The 23,873-nt window shown below is 47.2% G+C and overlaps 1 protein-coding gene across 2 annotated transcripts in view; it reads right to left on the bottom strand.

The window, feature by feature from the left end:
- Positions 1-23,873, bottom strand: part of stard9 (StAR-related lipid transfer (START) domain containing 9) — a 391,160-nt gene that overhangs the window by 248,060 nt on the left and 119,227 nt on the right. For both annotated transcript variants that reach the window (XM_038782026.1, XM_038782033.1), the window contains exon 4: positions 1,529-1,645. In XM_038782026.1, the coding sequence (XP_038637954.1) occupies positions 1,529-1,645 (117 nt within the window). The remainder of the gene's footprint in view (positions 1-1,528; positions 1,646-23,873) is intronic.

Here is a 23,873-nt window from a genome sequence, read left to right as displayed (position 1 = left end):
GGAGTGTCACTGTTCAAGGCCAGAATTAATTACTCATCCCGCCCTCCAAAATGATGATAAGCTGCCTTGTTGAATTGCTACATTGCCAGCTGCCTTGTTGAATTGCTACATTGCCATTATGGGTGGAATTCTAGGATTTTGACCCAGAAAGAATGAAGGATTGGCAATATAGTTCTAAGTCAGATTGTTGCGTGGCTTGGAGGGGAACTTGCAGGTGGCGGTGTTCCCAAGTGTCTGCTTCCATTGTCCTTGAATCTAGGCAGTAGAGGTTGCAGGTTTGCAAGTAGCGACTGAAAGAACCTTGGCAAGTTACAAGTGTAGAGGGAATTAGTGTAGTTGAAAAGTGAAAGATGTGGAACAATAAATCCATCTAATCTACAAAAATGAAACCAAAATATTAAAACTACAATCAAGAACTGATACAGTAGGGGCAGCACGATGACAGTGGTTAGCACTGCTGCCTCACGGCGCCGAGGTCCCAGGTTCAATCCCGGTTCTGGGTCACTGTCTGCGTGGAGTTTGCACATTCTCTCCGTGTTTGCGTGGGTTTCGCCCCCACAACCCAAAGAGGAACACCATGGGTGGATTGGCCATGCTAAATTGCCCCTTAATTGGAAAAAATGAATTGGTACTCTAAATTTATTTTTTAAAAATGAACTGATACAGAAGAGTTCAACATTATTTTCATGTCAGTGATCAGTTACTATTTCAACATATGCCATTGGTTCAGGCTTACTTGCTCCATCAGGGAAGCACGTGGCACAGTGGTTAGCACTGCTGCCGATGGCACTGAGAACCTGGCCCTGGGTCACTGTCTGTGTGGAGTTTGCACATTCTCCTAGTGTCTGCGTGGGTTTCATCCCCACATCCAAGATGTGCAGGTTAGGTGGATTGGCTACGCTAAATTGCCCCCTAATTGGGGAAAAAAAATAATTGGGTGCTCTAAATTTAAAAAAGGATTACTTTCTCCATCTTCCTTTCAGTAGATAAAAAACAACGTAAATTTATACCGCACCTTTCACCATCCTGAGACCTCCTAAAGCATTTTAAACCAAAGAAGTACTTTGAAAAGTAGTCACATGTTGTAATTTAATCAATGGCATCCATGAGGTCATTGCTACCACTGGTCATGCTATTGGATGTATAATTTGAAGGAAATAAAATAAAGTTTAAATCAAAGTGATGTAGTGTAAAGACCACTCAAAGGCAGTTATTCTTCTGGCTACTTGTTCATAAGTCAGTCGGAAAGGAAGATTAAGCCAGAAAATGTCCGGTGACTGAGAAGCGCCAAATCAAATCTTTCACTTCTAAAAGAATCCATTTGGTATTATTCTCCCTCTAGTCTGACAGCTGCGCAGAGTGGACATGGAAGAGAGTGAGTGTCTTTCATAGCTGAAGTGAATAAGTTAGTGTAAAGGAAAAAAAAAGGATGCATGAATAACACTAACAATGAAACAGAACTGTACTCGTGTGAATGTGAATGGCGCTGGAAAGAAATGGGGAGGATAAAGCATAAGTGATTACTCACTGGTGTCCCCATCATAGTGTATGTTTTTCCTGAGCCAGTCTGTCCATAGGCAAACAGACAGACATTGTAACCCTCGATGGCTCCTGACAGGACTGATGTGCCAAGATCCTGGTACACCTGCAGATGGAAAGAATAGATAGGGTTAATGGGCTGGAGAATTGCATATTAAATGCTGTCAATGTCACAGAAATGAAGAGATTCAAAAGGCACAGTTTAGCCTTTTTCAGACCCAAAATATACCCTTACTAGACGATCGACGTGGTGTCAATAATACATTTGGAATGATAGTCACTGAATCAACAGATTTGAATGACATAATTAGTAATTATAGAGAACCTCAGTGGTTTTCTGCCTCAGAAGTCCCTCAATTAAATGAATTTCTCAAGATCTCTTCATAGGTAAATAGAAAATTCACCAATGCTAGAAATTTGATATTAAAGATAACAAATAAATTCAGGAAGTGAACAGCAGGTCTTGCAGTATCTGTAAAAATGACACATTAGCACTGGAGTTGTTTCTGATCGTGGATCCTTGCCAAAAATCTAAACCAATAATTTCCCTTTCAGATGTTGACAGACATATGGGGCTGGATTCTCCGTTTCTAAGTGCTGATACCGACGGAGAATCCATGGGCTTTCATGTCAGAAAAATTGGCACCATCGGCAACCCGGGGCTGGGGCGGGGGGGGGGGGGGGGGGGGGGGGGGGGGGAGAGGACTCGGCCCATCGGAGGCGGGGAATCGTGGGTGGGCCCACTAACGATATGTGAACGTTGTTCCAACTACGAGCGGCACATTGACGCCTTTTTCGATGAGATGGAGCATCTTGATTCGGCAAGGGCAGCTATTCGCCGCCCAATCGCATGCCCCGATTTTGACGTCTGCTAACAGAATCCTGCCCATGGTGTTTTTCTCTTTATTAAACAGATACCTGGGCATTATTAATTCTGAAAGTGCCAGCCAAGGCTCAATTGGTATCACTCTCCATTCAGAGTCAGAAGGTTATGGCTTCAAGATTAGTGGATATAAATTATTTCATGACGACACTATTTTGAAGCACAAGCAAATGCTTACCCCTCAATTAGTACTAAGTGATCCCACAATCAATGGATTAGATCGAAGCTTTGCAGTCCTGTCACATCCAGCCATGAATAGTGGTGGGCAATTACACAACACACTGGAGGAAAAGGTTCCAGGAACATCCCCACCCACAATGATGGGAGAGCCCAGCACATCAGTGCAAAAGTTAAGGCAGAAGCATTCGCAACAATCTTCAAGCAGAAGTGCCAAGTGGATGATCCATCTCTGCATCCTCCGGAGGTCCCCAGCATCATAGAAGTTAGTCTTCGTTTCAGCTCCAACACTGGCATCTACTCAGCAATGGGGAAAATTACCAAAATTACCGTACACAAAGCTCAGGACAAATCCAACACAACCAGTTACTGTCCCATCAGTCATCTCTTGATCATCAGTAAAGTGAAGGCAAGGGTCAACAGTGCAATAAAGAGCACTTGCTTAGCAATAACCTGTTCACTGACGCTCATTTTGGGTTACGCCAGGGACCCTCAATACAGCCTCGGTTCAAATATGGACAAAAAGAAGAAGTGAACTCCAGAGGCTTGATGACAGTGACTGTCCCTGGTATCAAGGCTGCATTTGACTGAATGTGACATCAAGGAGCCCCAGCAAAACTGGAGTCAATGGGAACCTCGGGGGAAACTCTCCTGGTTAGACTCATATCTGGCAAAAAAGATAGTGGTTTATGGTCAGTCAACTCAGCTCCAGGAGTTCCTCAAGGGCGTGTCCCAGGCCCAACCATCTTCAGTAGCTTTATCAATCACCTCTCTTTTATACCATAAAGTCAGAAATGGGGATGATCACTGATGATTGCACAATGTTCAGCTCCATTTGCATCACCTTAGATATTGAAGTAGTACATGTGCAAATGGAATAAAACCTGGACAATATCCAAGCTTGGGCTGATATGTGACAAGTAACATTGGTGCCAGGCAATGCCCATCTCCAACAAAAGAAAATCTAACCATCACTCCTTGACAATCAATGACATTCCCATTGCTGAATCCCCAACCTTGGATGTTCCTATTGTCCAGAAACTCAACTGGATTAACCACAAATACTGCGGCTACAACAGCATGTCAGAGGCTAGAAATCCTGTGACAGGTAACCCACCTCCTGACTCCGCAAATTCTACCCACCATCTACAAGGCACAAGTCAGAAGTGTGATGGAATGCTCTCCATTTGCCTGGATGAGTGCAGCTTTGACAACACTCAAGAAGCTTGGCATCATCCAGGACAAAGCAGACCACTTTATTGGCATCCCTTCCACAAACATTCACTCCCTCCACCATTGGGGCACAGTAGCAGCACTGTGTACCATCTACAAGATACACTGAAGGAATTCGCCAAGGCTCCTTAGGCAGCATCTTCAAAACCCACAGCCACCAATACAAGGAAGCACCACTGGAAGTCCTCCTCCAAGTCACACACCATCCTGACTCGGAACTATATTGCCATTGCTTCACTATTGCTGGGTCAAAATCTTGATTCCCTTCCTAATGCACATAGATAGCAGGGATTTAAGAAGGTGGCTCACCAGTACCTTCTCAATGGAAATTAGGAATGGGAAATGAATGCTGGCCTAGCCAGCGGTACTCTTATCCCATGAGTTAATTCTTATCCCATGAGTTAATAAAAAAAAATCATCATCAAACAGGTGATATAGTGATTACCATTGCTGTTACTGGGAGCTTGCAGTGTACAAATTAACTGCTCTGTTTCTTACATTATAACAGTTACTAAACTTTAGAGTTCAAAATATGAGGACAGCGGGTGAATTCATCCCCAAAAACCATCAAAATACATTCAATCACCAATGAGAGGAAAATAGTCTCTGTGCATCCAAGTGACTGAATCAGAGAGGAGTAGCCAGAACAACATTGCCTGCTTGTCAGAATTGGCATGTGTAAGGGGTAAACCTCCTGGCCATGCAACAGACATTGGATGCATACAATGAAAATCCACAGTCCTGCTGGCCTCTACACTCTGGCTCAATGGAGAGAGAGAGAGAAAGGCTGTGAGGGGAGAGAATCCGCAAAGATGAGAGGCTGCAACTCCAACAGTCAATTTTCAACTCAACAACAAAGAAATACTGACTTGCAGTTGGGAAAATCTAAAGTCACCCGAGGTAATAAATTACATGCAAATAAGTGTAGAGTCTCCAACATAAGGCTGCATAAGTTCAGGAGCTACAGCTGTATGGGGACAATGCTGCGGTTGTTATTTTAATGAACACTTAATTAATTGAATAATTCAATATTGAGCATTTTATAAGAAAGATTTATCACATCTCAACCTGTATTCAAACAGGCAATGTAGCGATTTCTATCACAGCCCTTGTGTGCCTTGTGGATGGTGAATAGCCTTTAGGGAGTCAAGGGATGAGTTACTCACCACAGAATCCCCAGCCTCTGAACCAGCTCTTGCTGACATACATATTTATATGACTGGCTCAGCGAAGTGTCTGGTCAATGATAACATCCAAGATGTTGATGGAGGATTATTCAGCGATAGTAATGCCGCTGAGACGGTCCGGTTAGAATAATGCCAACAGCATAGGGTTCAATGCCCATTCTGGCTGAGGTAGACTTGGGGCATGTCTCCTCGCCCTGCTCTGTCGTAACAATGTCATAAACCATGGTTTGGAGCGGCAGGGTGGCGCAGTGGTTAGCACTGCTGCATATGGCACGAGGTCCCAGGTTCGATCCAAGCTCTGCGTGGATTTCACCCCCAGAACCCAAAGATGTGCAGGTTACGTGGATGGGCCATGTTAAATTGCCCCTTAATTAGAAAAAAATAATTGGGTACTAAACCATGGTTTGGTAACCCTTGAATAATGCTATGTGGGAAAAAAGAATTCCACGAACTTTAGAGGGATTATTAGATTCTCTTGTCAGAAATGGTCATTGTCTGACACTTGTGTGCCACAAATGTCACTTTCCTCTTATCGGCCCATGCCTGAATGTTTTTCATGTTGCATGGGTGTCTTCAGTGACTGAAGGGTGCAAAACGGCACTGAACTCTGTACAATCATCAGCGAACATCCTCCCTCCTGCCCTTATGATGGAAGAAAGGTAATTGATGAAGCAGAAGACGGTTGATTGAATGCAAGTACAGATCATCTATGGTCCAACTGAATATCAGAACAGGTTTAGGCCTCGCTTAGCTTATGGAAATTCAAATATTTATTGAACAGCACATTGCTTCAAAAGGCTGAAGAGAGGCACACTTATCAACCAGGGATCCACTGTATGCAAAAGTGATTTACTAACATGCAAATCTCTTTACACTGAGACAGCCAAGTGTCTCTGTCACTCGGAGTGCATTGTGGGATGCCCAGCAACAACTGACACAGCAGTTGTGTACTTCAGTGAAAGAGGCACTTGTACTGAGAAACACTCACTGCAGCAGACACAGGGGTCAAATAATAAGGGCACAGAAGCATTTGCATAGGGTCAAACCAAGAGGGTTTTTGTCATGAAAACCAGGCCATAATAGACTACAGAATCCGGCCTAATCAGGGACAAGTTACAGCAATTGCCTATGCCAGATCAGGCATTCATGTGTCAGCATCAAGATACCAGTGGCTGTAACAGTGCCTGTGCTGTTACCAACTCTTGTAATATTCACCTCCCGTAGAAGTACAGCAGCAACTCAGAATTAATAAGGAATTTATTTTTGTTTTGTACAGAGGCAGTACAGTATTCAAGTGACGTAATGCAATATTTTTTTTTAAATCTTGTGATCAGTAGCAGCACAATCAGGATGCAGAATGCATGAAAAATTCCATTGCTTTCTTTCTGGTCTATGTGAAAGGAGGAAAAGCTGGGTGGGGAAGGGGACCTTGACAATGGCATAATCTACACAAGACTTCAAATGCTATCTTTAGAACATAGAACAGTACAGCACAGAACAGGCCCTTCAGCCCTCGATGTTGTGCCGAGCAATGATCACCCTACTCAAACCCACGTATCCACCCTATACCCCTATATCCAACCCCCCCCCCCCCAACCCTACCCTTACTAGGACACTACGGGCAATTTAGCATGGCCAATCCACCTAACCCGCACATCTTTGGACTGTGGGAGGAAACCGGAGCACCCGGAGGAAACCCACGCACACACGGGGAGGACGTGCAGACTCCGCACAGACAGTGACCCAGCCGGGAACTGAACCTGGGACCCTGGAGCTGTGAAGCATCTATGCTAACCACAATGCTACCGTGCTGCCCACATCTGAGATGTAAGAGAACAGTTTTGTTATCCAGTTAGGATAAAGTTCAGAATTCCATCAATTTCCCTTGCATTCCTTCTGTTTTCCCTTCAAATGCAAAAACAAACAAACCTACGTTCTTGATTGGGATAAAAACTTGCTTGCCAGATCAGGGCCAGCAACTTCGGCTCTATTTACACAACAGCTGTTTGAATAAGATGTTGCAGTTAAAATCCAAAACATCTGTCAGCTTGGCTCAGGGATATGCAGATTTCATTAAAGCTTTACTTTAGATCATTTGCTTCCAGCCCATGATCTAAAATTTAAACTTCAAGTACTGTGTTTTATTTTGTTAACACAGCCATACTGTTACTATCCCAATATGATCCACACTGCAGGGAAACAAGCCCTGTTCTCTAAAGAGCCATTTTAACCTATGCACATGATACCACAGTAGGCGCAATTCACCTGGGCTAAGTAAGAGGATCAGATTTTCTCTCAATGGAAAAGTGATTCTGCAACGCAAATTAATTTTCAAAATCTGAAGAGAACATTTGCCCCTCTTTCGTTGATCATTCACAGGTTGGCCAAACATTTTTATTATGTGAATCATTCTGCTATAGACAACTTTGTTAATACACTTCATTCCCATTGTGGCATGTGCTTATGGGATAGCATTGTAAATTTCACTAAAATGGCTTTTCAAATTGATGCAATCTTGATCATCTTAGTCACAGATCTTGCCAGAGTCGCCTCAGTCAGACTACCATGGGAAGGGATGGAAAACCGCTCAGCTGAACTTCCTAGCTGGTAAATTGGTAAAGGAATTGAAGCACTTTCGCAGCTGTTCGCAGTCAAGTTTATTCCATGGGGAAAATCTAACTCAAGGACACAAGAAATTCAGAATCTAAGCTAACCCTTTTGAAACATGTAAAACAGCTACATTTGTGACTTTATTTTTCAGTTATTCCTCAGTAGAACAGTGGTGTGCCTGGTACTGTAGCACTGTATAGAAAACGTGTACACATTACACCAAGATCCAGGAGGATTTTCTTTTACAGTTAAGTGTTGCTCCATAAGATGTTAAAAAGAATGAGGCACGTTTGACACAGTACACCGCAGGCTAGGTGTGGGCCCTTTACAAACAACTCGACACAAAAAGCATGTTAAACCCGTCTGGTTGAAGGCCCAACAATTGATACTTGCCCATATGACAATCATTTCCTGATCAGAAAAGCAATTCATACAACTTCCGTCCGTCAGAATGCAAAAATTTACACCATGACTTTTGGTAAACGCTCATGAAAGAATCATTAATTTCTCTCAACAAGCCAAATTGGATGTTTTCTGCATTTGGTGCTGTGTATCGTACTGTTTATAACACTGACATTCCCCACAAGACAATGAAGGAAAATATCACATGGAGAATATTCTCTTTGTAACATACAAAGCTCAGTGGAGCTAGGCAGTCAGGTTGTGTGTTCAAAGCCACATGGAGAGCACAGATCCACATGTGGCTACACCACAGCTTAAGAGTGGGCAGGCAGAGAGAAAATATATGACTGCCAGACAATCAAATAGGACCAGAGACCCGAAGTACATCTTTCCCTGCAACCGGTATTCAGCTGTGATTTCCCTGGGGAGTGCAGCCAGAGCCAGGTCCATGGCACTACATGTGGCTTAGCTCTACGCTGGGCCGATCATGGTGTGATGGCTGTTAGGAGAAAGGGCAGAAAAGCATTGTTGATAGGGGTGTGGACAGTCAGTTCTGCTGTTTCAGACATGGCTACAGGTGGCATGTTGTCTCACTAGTGCTAGAGTCTTAATGTCACTGAGCTGGGGGCGGCTGGAATGACGATAGCCAACGGTCATGGTCCACATTGGTACCAATGAATAGGTAAAAAGAGGGATTAAAGATAAATCCAACATGGCAGTAAAGGAGGAGGAGTGAAAAGTATTGGATGGGGAGGAAGAGGGATTAAAGTCCTGCAGACTTCAGGGAGGTAAGGAATTAATTATGAAGTAAGACCTCAAAAGATAGTAATCCCCAGATTACTCCCAGTATCACATGTCAGTAAGAAGAGGATAGGAATGGAGAGATAATGCAAGAAGCAGGCTTTAGATTCCACAGACACTGCATCTGGTTTTAGGGGAGATGGGACCTGCACAAGCTGAATCAGTTGCACCTCAACGGGGCCGGGCCCAATATTTTGGCACAGAGGTTTGCTAGTGTTGTTGGGAGAAGGCTTTTTGGCAGAGGAATGGGAAACAAAGTCTAGATTTAGAAAGAAAAGCAAAACTGAAAATTGAAGGCAGAAAATTATAGCTGGTAGAGGGGCTAGGAAACAAAGACTAGAATTTGGATGGCAAGAGTTGTTCTGTGATTAGTGCATATACTTCAATGCAAGGAGTCCACTGAATTAGGCAGATGGCCTGAGATACTTGGAAGTATGATATAATATCTAAAATAAGGCTTAAAGAATGGCAGCTCAATATTTATTGTGACAGGATTTTCAGACAGGAGAGAGGGCGGGATAAAAAAGACAGAAGGGGCAGGTGGCACAATAGCAATGTAACAATATTAGTTCAAGCAACAGTCACAGCTGTGAGGAGGGATGATATGCTTTAAGGATCAAACAAAGGTTGACCTAAGGAATAAAAAAAGGGAAAACATACATCTGGGAGTGTGCTGTTGACTTCAAATAGTTGGATTGAGGTGGGAGTAAATATGTAGGCAAACTGCTGAGAAGTGCAGAAACAAAAGAGCAGTAATAGTCAAACGTTTTCAACTCTCTCAATTGAGATAAATTTAGTGCAAAAGGTACAGAGGGTGCAGAATTCCCAGTATATAGCAAGTCCAGAAAGCAAAGAGGCAATTTGGGACGTTTTGGGAAGGATATGATGGAAGTGATATTGGTGGGAGAGCATTCTGTGCCGGTGAAGGTAATTCAGTTAGATTTAGGAGAAGGAAAGCACAGGAAAGGAAAAGAATAAAGATAGACCAAGAGTTTAAAAAAAATTGGGGAAAAGCCAATGTTACTAAACTGATGTGTAATTTGGCAAAATTGGAGTATAAAGAGTCGCTTAAGGGTAAATTAATGACAGAGGAGTGGGAAGCATTCAAGGAAAGATGGTATTTACAAAAAAGGCTGCCACAAAAAAAGAATGGCCTCAGAAATCTAAACCCTTCTGGATGTCAAGTAGCATAGAGACTAGGATAAGGCCAGTAAAAATAAAATGTATATCAGATACCAAAAGTTCAACACTGCAGAAAGCCCAGAAAATGCAGGGGTGAAATTAAGAAAGCAAAGTGAGAGCATGGGCAAAACAAAAGAAAAGTGGCATGAGAATAAATGGTTCAATTGCAGCTTTCAAGAGAGTTGGAGAATTATCTTAAGTAAATAAAATTGTAGGGCTATCGGGCAAGGGTGGGGAAGAGAGTCAGCAGATACAAGAAGAACTGAATGGCCTGTAACCATTCTTTGATTCTAGTTTTATGAACCAAAGAAGAGGCTAACTAAGGAAATAGTACAGCCAATTAGACATGAAAAAGGGTGTGGGTGTATTTTGAATGAATATTTTACATCTGTTTTCACAAACGAGGAAGACAAATCCAACATTGCAGTAAAGCAGGTGGAGTGAAAAGCATTGGATGGGGAGGAAATTTAAGCATCCTTGAAACCAGGTAAGTCACCATACTCAGATTAAATGTGCATGAGGTTGCTAGGGGGAAGCAAGGGAAGAAACAATTGAGACTTTGACCATCATTTTCGAATTCTCTGTCTACAGACATGGTGCTGAAGGACTGGAGGACAGCTAATGTTTTCCAATTGTTTAAAAAGGAAGGAAGGGATAGACCAAGTAATTACAGACTAGTCAGCCTAACCTTATTAGCAGGAAAATCACTGGGAAAAAATTCAAAGGACAGTATAAATCTTCATTTGGAAATGGATAGATTAATCAAACAAGTCTTTTGGCATATTGGTAGCAACCCGACTTCTGACCCAGAGGCTCCAGGTTCAGGTCCCACTCCAGAGCTTGATGTCCAAGGAAGATGCGTTCATAACTCTGCCCAAGATGGTGTTGAGCACTAACTTATAAAATTCTTCCAGGGACAGCAGTGGCGCAATGGTTGACGCTGCTGCCTCATGACACCAAGAACCCAGGTTCGATCCCAGATCACTGTCTGCGGAGAGTTTGTACATTCTCCCCATGTCTACGAGGGTCTCACCCCCAGAACTCAAAGATATGCAGGGTAGGTGGATTGGCCACACTAAATTGCCCCTTAATTTTAAAAAAAAAACATATAAATCCTTCCAACATACACCAATCACAGGAAGTAAGAACAGGAATTCCTGGTCATCCATGTGATGATGGAAAGAAATTTGAGCTTCTACTATCATTCACCATAGCTTCTAGCTACAACAAGTATGTAAAAGTGCACATTGCCACAGCAACTTGGTGCCGGTTGGTTCAGTTGACAGGACCGCAGGTGTGGATCAGATTGCTGCCAACAACACCGGGTTTGAGCATCATTCCAGCTCACTGGATTCAGGACCCAACTCCTTGCCCTTCCAGTGGTAAAGGTTGTGATGCTGTAGGTGGGACTCGTCTTTGGGAGAACTCAAGAAGATGATTAATCAAGAACCTACAATTTGGATTTGTCAAGGGCCTATTTTGTTTAACTAACTTGATTTAATTATTTGAGGAGGTAACTAGGAGGGGTTGATGAAGGTGGAACATTTAGTGTAGTCGATATTGATTTTAGCAAGCTTTTTGATAAGGTCCCACATGGCAGACTAGTCAGAAAATTAAACACGCATGGACTGTGGTGGTGGCCTAAAAGGGTGGCAGAGGCAGAAACCCTCATCCAATTTAGGAAACACTTTGGGTATGCACTTACCCAATTTCAATAATATTGAAGTCTGTGGACAATGCCCTCATGATAACAAGGCTAAGGACTGAAGGTGGGATTACACTGGATAGTCCTGTTATAGCTGGCATGGACACAATGAGCTGAACAGCCTTCTTCTTGGGTGCAGCATGGTGGCAGCGGTTAGCACTGCTGCCTCACTATGCCAGGGACCTAGGTTCAATTCCAGCCTTGGGTGACTGTGTGGAGTGTGCATGTTCTCTCAGTGTCTGCGTGGGTTTCCTCCCACAGTCCATAGATGTGCAGGTTAGGTGGGTTGACCATGCAAAATTGCCCTTAAGGGTCTTAAAGGTGTTAGGTGGGGTTACAGGATGGGGTACAGGTGTGGGCCCATTTGGGGTGCTCTTTCGGAGGGTCAGTGCAGACTCAATGGGCCAAATGGCCTCTTTCTGCACTGTAGGGATTCTATGAATCTGTGCTGCAAATCTTTCTATGTTGTATTTAATGCAAACATATTTTCAAGAACCAGGCTTTATTAATCCGGCACTCCCTTCCTGTGGCTGTCTTGATGACTCGGCTGGTAAAGGCAGCATATAGACCGGGTTCAATTCCCAAGCTGATTTCAGTGTGGATCAGGTAAAGGAAGTGGAAGTTGATATTAGAACATAGAACATAGAACAGTACAGCACAGAACAGGCCCTTCAGCCCTCGATGTTGTGCCGAGCAATGATCACCCTACTTAAACCCACATACCCGTAACCCAACAATCCCCCCATTAACCTTACACTACGGGCAATTTAGCATGGCCAATCCACCTAACCCGCACATCTTTGGACTGTGGGAGGAAACCGGAGCACCCGGAGGAAACCCACGCACACACGGGGAGGACGTGCAGACTCCTCCCCGTATATTGGCAGTATTGTGGCTGCCAATTGCCTGATTTACACAGATAGCAAGCAAAAACAGAATCAGATTAACTTTATATGCCATCTGCATTTGACTAGCCCAGTGTGGCAACTGAGGGTGAGCAGTACCTTGCCAAACGATGTCCCAGCATGAATCACTGTCCTAAGAGGGAAGGGAAGAACTCTTTTTAAAATATTCCCCTTATCGAGCAACATTCATTTGCCAAGTATGTAACTTTTTTCTGGAATTGATAGATATCTGTTGCGTGAATTATTGTGATAATAAAGTGTTTGTGTTGGTCAAAAGATGGCACATGAAGATGGCATATGATGTAGTGAATTTGAAACAGAGATTTTACATGGAGAATGCAAAAGTGGTGAAATGGAAGACAACATTTTCCTCGCACCAAATTGAATTAATTACTAAGTAAAGTTGTATTTTATAGAGATCAGGAGCTTTCAAACAAAAGCCTATTTGCCGTGCACACCAGCAGATTATTCCAGCCCCACACCGGCACACAGGTTTCCCAACAGCAAGGGGTGCAGTCACCGGGAAATCCCACTGACAACGGCAGGATTGGTAAATCCTGCTGGCGGGCCGCCTCCATGCCGAAAAACACCTGGTGGGTTGATCAGTAAATCCCACACATATGTATTTAGTAGTGAAGTCTTTTAATGCTATGAAAGGCCATCCCAATCCTTGAATAGGATTAGTTGTATAAACCTTTACTATAAAGCACGGTAGCACAAGTGGATAGCACTGTGGCTTCACAGCGCCAGGGTCCCAGGTTCGATTCATTGCTGGGTCACTGTCTGTGCGGAGTCTGCACGTTCTCCCAGTGTCTGCGTGGGTTTCCTCCGGGTGCTCCGGTTTCCTCCCACAGTCCAAAGATGTGCAGGTTAGGTGGATTGGCCATGATAAATTGCCCTTAGTGACCAAAGGAGGGGTTATTGGGTTATGGGGATAGGGTGGAAGTGAGGGCTTAAGTGGATCAGTGCAGACGCAATGGGCCAAATGGCCTCCTTCTGCACTGTATGTTCTACGTTCAAAAAAGCTGCATAACTCACATCTACTTTTGAAGCCATAAAATAAAACATGACTCAATTTGGTATAAACGGAATTTTACAAACAAAGAAACCATTAAGTTCCAAGCATCTCCCACTGTAACAATCTGGTTAAGATCCAGCAAAACTCAGCTGTCCAGATTCCCACTGGTCCTTAAGCCCAGCAGACAATGAAATGACTTCTAATATTCATAGAATTTCACAGAATCATAGAATTTACAGTGCAGAAGGAGGCCACTCGGCCCATCAAGTCCACACCAGCCCCTGATAGAGCACCCCACCGAAAACCACACCTCTACCCCTTCCCCGCAACCCACCCAACTTTCAGACACTACGGAGCAATTTAGGGTGATCAGTCCACCTAACCTGCACATCTTTGGATTGAGGGGGGGGGGGGGGGGGGGGGGGGGGGGGAAAGAGAAAGAGAGCCGGAGCACCTGGAGCAAACCCACGCACACATGGGGAGAACATGCAGACTCCGCACAGTGGCCTAAGCCGGGAATCAAATCTGGGACCCTGGAGCTGTGAAGCAGTGCAAACCACTGTGCTATCATGTCACCCCTTTAGTTATTCAAACTAAAATAATCAATAATGGCACAAGATGGCATATGTCAAATAAATCTTAGCACGTAGCAGCGCAATCCCACTGCAATTCTACTGCCTCACAGATCAGCAGTGTGCCTGTATCAGTCAAACAGATGGGAACTACATACCACCCCAGCATGCAATGAACCTTCCTGACCCCAGAACATCAACCATCTCAAAAGGAAACTGCTAACTGGAATGCGGAGATGAGAGTTTGAATGGAAAAATTGCTCTTGCCGGAAATGGGAAATAAACCCACTGAACAGATACAGCCTGCTTTTTGCCCACTTGTCATTGGTTACAGTATAAATGAGAAAGTTTACTGCTGTAATGAGTTTGACCCCAGACTGCAGCTGTGCATTGCTGCCTAACGCAATAGAGTACAATGACTGACCAACCAGATTAGGTGTGCTATAATGCATCTCATTTGAGCTAATGCAGCTCAATAATTTATTAAATGCATATTTATGTCCAAAAATCTACTTTTTCAAGCATAAATGTAGTTCTATTAAAAGAAGAAAACCGTATTGCTCCATTATACTGTAACCAACCACAGGCAAGAAAGCAGACCCTGCCTTTTAAGAATCTATTTCATCAAGTTTATTTCCTTTTAAAAAAATAAATTTAGAGTACCCAATTCTTTTTTTTTCCTAATTAAGGGGCAATTTAGCAAGGCCACTTCACCTATCTTTAACATCTTTTTGGGTCGTGGGGGTGAGACCCACACAGACACAAGGAGAATGTGCAAACTCCACACGGAAAGTGACCCGGGGCCAGGATCGAACCCGGATCCTCAATGCCGTGAAGCAGCAGTGCTAACCACTGTGCCGCCATGCCGCCAAGTTTATTTCTAAAGTCTGGTAAAGGGTAGATAAGATTTGGGGAAGTACATAATTATTCAAGTCGCCATTTTCTTCCTCAACAGTATGGAAAGATTTCTTCAATGCACAAGTATGACAACCAAAACCTAGTCACTTGATAAAGAGCCTTGAATTCAAAACTCCTGTTTATTCTTTTGTGAGAACAGTTTGGAGGAACTTTAATTCAATGACATCTTCCACACAGTTTGAGGTTGGCAGCAGGATTATCACATCAACTCCTTTGGAGTTGGCCTGCCGGTATTAAGTGCCCTGTTCCATCAGACACTTAACTGGCCAGTGACAGGACCCCTGGGTTTCAGGGCCGCGGATGAAGAAATCTCACCCCACGTGTCATAGAGGCTGCGAGTCCACCATGCCAACCACTGGACTGTGTGGTCCTGTTCCAGTGGCAACCCCAGCCCGTCTGCCCCACCAACCACCCAGAACTCCCACTTACCGCCGAGACCTCTAGCCGTGTGGCTGAAGGCTATTGCTAATTGGCAATCGTAGTTAGGAGGTTAAGTGGATCCAGTGGGTAAGCGGACCAAGTACCTTGTGGAAGTCATTGCCTAGCATTCCAATCAGGCCGTGCTGCCTGGACACTGTGCCGAACACTGCGGGAGACAACACCACACACGCAGCAGCCAACATCCAAGCACCAGGGGACTAAACCCCAGCACCGGCGACTTTTCAGCGACCGGAGGGTGGGCCTGTGCACCGGAGAGGGGACCAGCGCCTGGCCTAGGTAACATTACATGCAGGTGTCGGAGATACAGGGTGTGGGGTCTGGCGAGCAGTGATTGACTGCGGCCGGGGGTGCATGGGTACGAGGTGTAGAATGGCAGGGTAAGTGGGGGTGAGGCGGAAGAGTCCCGGGAAGGAAGACACTGCCAGTTCTCAGTCTCATACCCTCACCAATTCCTTACAGATATTATATGGGATGGACGATATCTTGGACCCTGCGGAACTTGCCCTCGTGGTGCTGCTGGCAGGCCAGGCAGCCAGATGCAGGAGGAGGCAGCGGCGGCAGCATTGACAGGAGCTCGAGGAGTCTGCGGCCCATGTGCAGGGCCCCACCCCAAGAGGACCAGCCGCCCATCAAACCAGGGAGGAACCCAGAGTGGGTGGCCCGCGATAGGCCACAGTGTACAGGCATCGCAGACTTTTGAACAGATGAAATGAAAAAAATGAAATGAAAAAAAATGAAAATCGCTTATTGTCACGAGTAGGCTTCAAATGAAGTTACTGTGAAAAGCCCCTAGTCGCCACATTCCGGAGCCTGTTCGGGAAGGCTGTTACGGGAATCGAACCGTGCTGCTGGCCTGCCTTGGTCTGCTTTCAAAGCCAGCGATTTAGCCCAGTGTGCTAAACAGCCCCTGCTGATGACGGACTGAGAGTGTCGCAAGAGGTTCCGCCTCAACACGGGGACAGTGTGGACTTGGCACCACATGGAGGAGGAGGTTACCTGCTCCCGGTGGCCGTCAAGATCACCGCAGCCCTGAACCTCTACACCTCAGGATGATTCCAGAGCTCATGGGGCTTTGTGCGGCAATGCACAGGTTACAGCCTACAAGTGCATCCATGTTGACATGGACAGGCCAAATAAAGCACCTTCAAGGGACTAGGGGGGTGGGCAGCATGGTAGCGCAGTGGTTAGCACTGTTGCCTCAAAGCTCCAGGGTCCAGTTACGATCCCTAGCTTGCGTTACTGTCTGTGGGAGTCTGTGTGGGTTTCCTCGGGGTGCTCCGGTTTACTCCCAAAGTCCAAAGATGTGCAGGATAGGTGGATTGGCCATTCTAAATTGCCTTTTGTGTCCAAAAAAGGTGAGGTGGGGTTACTGGAATAGGGTGGAGGTGTGAGCTTAGTGCTTTTTTTCAAGGGCTGGTGTAGACTCCACGCCTGAATGGCCTTCTGAACTGTAAATTCTATGAAGAGGCATCCAGGACCTCCATGTCCGGGGAGCTGGGACATAGGATGGTGTTCGGCCTGCATTGCGGAGGATGGTGCTCGGCCCGCACTGCGGAGGATGGTGCTCGGCCCGCATTGCGGAGGATGGTGCTCGGCCCGCACTGCGGAGGATGGTGCTCGGCCCGCATTGCGGAGGATGGTGCTCGGCCGGCACTGCGGAAGATGGTGCTCGGCCGGCACTGCGGAAGATGGTGTTCGGCCCGCACTGCGGAGGATGGTGTTCGGCCCGCACTGCGGAGGATGGTGCTCGGCCCGCACTGCGGAGGATGGTGCTCGGCCCGCATTGCGGAGGATGGTGCTCGGCCGGCACTGCGGAAGATGGTGTTCGGCCCGCACTGCGGAGGATGGTGTTCGGCCCGCACTGCGGAAGATGGTGTTCGGCCCGCACTGCGGAGGATGGTGTTCGGCCCGCATTGCGGAGGATGGTGCTCGGCCCGCACTGCGGAGGATGGTGCTCGGCCCGCACTGCGGAAGATGGAGCTCGGCCCGCATTGCGGAAGATGGAGCTCGGCCCGCATTGCGGAGGATGGTGCTCGGCCCGCATTGCGGAGGATGGTGCTCGGCCCGCATTGCGGAGGATGGTGCTCGGCCCGCATTGCGGAGGATGGTGCTCGGCCCGCACTGCGGAGGATGGTGCTCGGCCCGCATTGCGGAGGATGGTGCTCGGCCCGCATTGCGGAGGATGGTGCTCGGCCCGCATTGCGGAGGATGGTGTTCGGCCCGCATTGCGGAGGATGGTGCTCGGCCCGCATTGCGGAGGATGGTGCTCGGCCCGCATTGCGGAGGATGGTGCTCGGCCCGCATTGCGGAGGATGGTGCTCGGCCCGCACTGCGGAGGATGGTGCTCGGCCCGCATTGCGGAGGATGGTGCTCGGCCCGCATTGCGGAGGATGGTGCTCGGCCCGCATTGCGGAGGATGGTGCTCGGCCCGCATTGCGGAAGATGGTGTTCGGCCCGCATTGCGGAGGATGGTGCTCGGCCCGCATTGCGGAGGATGGTGCTCGGCCCGCATTGCGGAGGATGGTGCTCGGCCCGCATTGCGGAGGATGGTGCTCGGCCCGCACTGCGGAGGATGGTGCTCGGCCCGCATTGCGGAGGATGGTGCTCGGCCCGCATTGCGGAGGATGGTGCTCGGCCCGCATTGCGGAGGATGGTGCTCGGCCCGCATTGCGGAGGATGGTGCTCGGCCCGCATTGCGGAGGATGGTGCTCGGCCCGCATTGCGGAGGATGGTGCTCGGCCCGCACTGCGGAGGATGGTGCCAGAGGTTTCATATTGACAGAGGTCAACGTTTTTTAAAATGCAAGTGCCCCCCCCCCCACCCCACCCCCCACCCCGATGGTGCCACCCCACTTTCCCAATCCCTCACCCTACCCCTATCCTCTCCCCAATGCACCCTCTCCCTATTACCACGCACACCTCCAGTGTCCTTTCACTGATCCTTAACCTTTCGTGCTCTACCGCTGCACTGTGTGTCCCCAAGATGCACATCAGAGGTGGAGGCAGCCTGCTGCCTACCCAGGCCCTGGCCTTTGGTGGGCGTCCTCTGGGGTCCCCAGGGTCGGAGGAGCCCAGTGCACTTGCCAGCAGCATATGCCCTGCTGTGCCACCCTGTTCCAGGTGCTGATTCCAGGATGCGCTATTGCCAGGGAGGTGGGTCTCAGGGAGCTGGTGGGTACTATCACCTCTCCGGCCGGTGGCTCTGGGTTGGTACCCACCTCCTCCTGGTCTGTGCCCATAGGGCCCTGGGGATCACCTCGGGATGGAGGGTCAGCTGGACCGAGCCTGGCTGTCACTGCGTCAACTGCCTCTGCCAGCCCTGGCAGCTCCCCAATGCCTGTCCTTCACGCCCTCAGCGCTGCTCCTCAATGACTGGGATAAGCTGTGGATGACTCAACCGATGCCCACCCAAAACTGGGTCATGCCCTGCAGTGCCTCATCAAGGTCAACCAGGAACTGGTGACGTCCCCCAGCGACTGGGACATGCTGTTGAGGCGCTCAGCCATGGCAGTCTGACTGAGGCATGCCTTGGACACCACCACTCATGCTGCCGATGATGAGCACAAGAGGCACTCCACTATGGTCACCAGCCTAGCAGTGCTGGCCTCGGTGCCACACATTGCTGGCACTATCTCCTACCCCGTAGCTTCTGGGAGTCCTCCAATCGGCTATAGACCTACCGGAGAGTTGCTGACATCCCCCTCTGACTCTCTCGGCCGCACTCTAAAGTCTGCATTAACTCCGGATAAACCTGGCCCGTCTGATTGGGACCCAGCTGGGTCCCGAGATCCAGCAGACCTCTGACTGCTGTCTTGCCTGGGAATTCCTGTCTCCTGATGTACATTGGCAGCGGTGTGGTGCTCACCAGAATGTGTCTACTACCGTCACCTACCGAGGTGTGTCTCTCTGCACTGGTGGAGGGTGGGGATGATAGCTGTGCTGCGAAAACAGTCGTGTCCTCGGAGCTCCCCTCCAATGTGTTCTCATAGCGGGGGGGAGAACCAGGCCAGATGGGCCGGCATTGTCGGATGAGGATCCTGCTATAGAATGAACATGTGGTCAGTGAGTGGGATGGGTCAGTATCCACAGACTGCATGACATTAACAACTCACATGTGACAGGTCATCTGGGTGGGGACCGTGGATCCTCACTCTGCACCGCACGACAATCTCTACGTCATGACAGATCAGTCCCCAGCCACCCCCACAAACTCCAGTGCCATTCGTCGTAGGGGGTGAGGACTCTGATGTCCGGCACCCTGCTGTCCGTTTGGGCCCTCTCCCTTCTGTTGTGGGCCAACTTCTCCTGCGGGGACATGGAGGAGGCATAGTGAGCCACACAAGTCGCTCTTCGCGGGGTGATGGGTGACCCTCCGAGACCATCGGGAGAACAGGGCATTTTGCCCGGTCTCTACCGCATTCAACAATCTGCCCAGGGCGGCCTCCCAGAATCATGGGGCTGGTCTGCTTGGTAGATGGCTGCAAGCTGAGTGGGGTTGGTTGTGCAGGAGCGGTTGAGGTGCTGCTCTCCCTTGTTAGCAGAGGTCTGGCGGGCGCCATCCCTGCGAATCAGCCGGCGGGACCATCGTTTGTGGAGTGAAGCCCATGTGGTCTCGTTAAGTGAACCAATTAACATTTCATAGCGGTGACGGCCTTGTTGATCCCGGTGTCGGGAAGCTCACGGGAGTTCCCGCTCGTTATCACGTCAAGTAAAATCGAGCCCCATAATTTCCAACCAGCATCGGAAAGCAATGCCCCACTGCAATTACAAGATTTCCATGCACACTTACCTGCTCTTGAAAACTGTGCTGAAACCTCCGATGCCAGAGCTGCCTGGAGCCTGCAGCAAAAGAATTCCTGTAGACCCCAGTGTAGTCCAGCAGCACCAAATTCAGGGAGGCCACCTTTTTACTGCACTGTCTGCCATAAAGCAGGTAAATTTTAAGAGCCAAGTGAAATTTAAAGGTCAGGAAAAGGCCTGACCTTTTCAGGAAGAGTCCAAGGTAAGTGGATGGGATTTGGGTGGTCTCGAGGGTCAGAGGAAGAGGGGGAAACGGAGGTTGGGGTTGGAGGGGTCAGAAGTTGGGAATTAGAAATTGGGGGGTGGGGGGAGTGTTTGGCGGTGCCACGTCGGGTTAGGTCGGGGATAAGGGTCCCCAGGTCATTATCCTGGGTCTCTGGATTACTAGTCCAGTGACAATACCACTACGCCACTGCCTCCACAGCACATATGTGCGAAAGACCAAGGCTGAAGCATTCACAACAATCTTCAGCCAGAAGTGCTGAGTGGATGATCCATTTCGCAGAAGTTAGAGTTGGTTTTATTTCTGCTAACCTTTTTAGAGCAACTATTAGCCCAACACTGGTAGAACCATCCAAAGTTGGCAATTTAAATCGCTTTGTTTGATGATCCCCAGCGCAGCATAATTGCCCATGGGAAGTCAGTGCTTTGGACAATTGCAGCGTAAATGCTTACCTGGGAAGTTCTAGGAGGGATTCCCCCACGCATCTCAGGGTACCGCCTAAATCCACCACTGAGGAGCCAGGAAGTTACAGGTCATTATGTCAAAACTCTGGAGTAGATCTTGAACGCACCAAATCTTCACTCGGAGGCCAAGGAGCTGCCCCCACTGATAACAATGTACCATGAACAGTTTCCTTCCCGTTGAAAAAGACTGGGAGACACGATGGGAATTACATACTACTTATACCCCAACTGTATAAATGGCTCACCACCCGTGCCAACTATATTATCATAGAATTCACAGTGTAGAAGGAGGCCATTCGGCCCATCGAGTCTGCACTGGCCCTTGAGAAGAGCACCCTTCTTAAGCCCACATCTCCACCCCTATATCCATAACCCAACCTAACCTTTTTGGTCACCAAGGGCAATTTATCATGGCCAATCCACCTAACCTGCACATCTCTGGACTGTGGGAGGAAACCGGAGCACCCGGAGGAAACCCAGGCAGACTCGGGGAGAAAGCGCAAACTCCACACAGACAGTCACCCAAGGCTGGAATTGAACCCGGGACGCGGGACCCTGGAGCTGTGAGGCAGCAGTGCTAACCACTGTGCCATTCAACCAAGTTTCAGTTAACCTGAATTTTGGTCTTGCCTCTGAAGTGACTTTTTTGCCTTGGGCATCAATAAAAAGATTTGGAAGAATCTCAGTTTTAATGATAATTTGAACCTGCAATGTTAAGTGTCTAGTAGTAGCAGGAAACGAACATAACCCTGAACCACAACATGTACACTGCAACTGTGGGTAGACGGTGGCGCAGTGGTTAGCACTGCTGCCTCATGGCACAGAGGATCCGGGGTTCAATCTCGACCCCGGGTCACTGTCCATGTAGAGTTTTCACAGTCTCCCCGTGTCTGCGTGGCTCTCACCCCCACAACCCAAAAAGATGTGCAAGGGAGGTGGGTTGGTCACGTTAAATTGCCCCTTTTTGGAAAGAAAATTAATTGGGTACATTAAATTTTTTTTAAATGAGAACTGCAACTAAAGCTACATGCAGGTGCCATACAAAACTGTCTGACCCACAACAACAACTAGCCATAATCAAATCAAGTATTGCTGAAGTGGAAACTGAAGGTGTAGCCACTTGTAAATCAATACTACGGACTGAGCAGTTCCTCCGTCCCATGTTCCACGTACAAAATAGTTATTTGTGCCTGCAATTGTGTGCCGGCATGACTGAAAGCAAATAGCAAACAACATGAATCAGGCTTCAGTTGACAACTGCCAAGCAAGTCTACATACAACGTCAGCTGTATCTAGGCTGCACAGATTGGGAATGTAATATCCTGAAAGACGGAACCAAATGGTCCCTCAAAGTTCACAGTTTTAGTGCAATATTGGGGCAGTCAACATTTTACTACCTCTGGTGATCCCAGGGCTGGAGGTTAATGACCTTTTCTCATTGCTGGGTCAAGTATTTTGGTGTGCGTCAATAACTATTCTGAGCAACAACAAAAATGTTGTGAAATAATTCATGACTGGACTCCAAAAAAACAACTCTCTCAGACAGGTGGCACTTAAAACAAACAGAACCTTTCTAGAACAATGGCCATGTCATGAATATCTGGACAGCATTGGGCTGGTAGGTGACAAGTAAAGTTCATGCCACAAGTGTCAGGCAATAAACATCTCCAATAAGAGAGAATCAAAAATAAAAGCAAAATACTGCAAATACTGGAAATCTGAAATGCCAGTAAGTGTTGGAAAACCTCAGCAGGTGTAGGAACATCTTGAGGAGAGCGAAACAGAGTTAATGTTTTGAGTTAACTTCTTTAACTCTTCTTTGGACTCAAAACTTTAACTCTGTTTCTCTCTCCACAGATTCTACCAGGCCCGCTCACTTTTTCCACCATTTTGTTTTTATTTGAGGGAGAAAATAACTATCTCCCATTGAATGGCATTATCATCACTGAATTCCCTACAAACAACATCCTGGGGCTTACCATTGACCAAAAACTGAATTGGACCAGCCATACAAATAATGTGGCTAAAAGAGCAAGTCTTTCCACCACCGACAAGTCAGGAGTGTAGTGGAATGCTCTCCACTTGCCTGGATAAACGCAGCCCAACAACACTCAAGAAGCTCAACACCATCCAGGACAAAGCAGCCCACTTGATTGGCACCCATCTGCCACCTTAAACATTCACTCCCAACCCCATCGGCGTACAATGGCAGCAGTGTACACTATCTACAAGATGTACTGCAGCAACTCACCAAGGCTCCTTCTGCAATTCCTTCCAAACCCATGACCTCTACCACCTAAAAGGACAACAGATGTGTGGGAATACATAATCTGCAAGTTCCCCTCCAAGCCACACACCATTTTTATTTGGAATTATATTGTCATTCCTTCACTGTCACTAAATCAAATATCTGGACCTATCAGCACTGTGGGTGTACCTACACCACATTGACTATACAGTTCAAGAAGATGGCTCACCACCCTTCTCAAAGGAAATTAGGGTTGCACAATAAATGCTGGCTTAGTGAGCTGCACCACATCACAGGAATGAATAAAGAAAACTATTGGGTGATCTCACTGATGTGTTTTAAATGATTAAAGGATTAATTAGGGTAGATGTAAATAAACTATTTCCTCTGGTGGGAGAGTCCCAAACAAAGGGCAGTAACTCAAATTTAAAGCCAATGTCAGGAACCAATTTAGGAAGCTGTTCTACACACATAACGGACATCGAGATCTTTCTTATAAAAACTGTTGCAGCTGTGGGTCAGTTGAAAATTTCAAAATGGAAGCAGACAGTTTTTTTTTTATGAAT

Source organism: Scyliorhinus canicula, chromosome 2 (assembly GCF_902713615.1).
Source record: "Scyliorhinus canicula chromosome 2, sScyCan1.1, whole genome shotgun sequence".
NCBI classification, from domain to species: Eukaryota; Metazoa; Chordata; class Chondrichthyes; order Carcharhiniformes; family Scyliorhinidae; genus Scyliorhinus; species Scyliorhinus canicula.
Note: the sequence above shows the minus strand (reverse complement) of the source record. Positions and strands in the feature narration are given on the sequence as shown.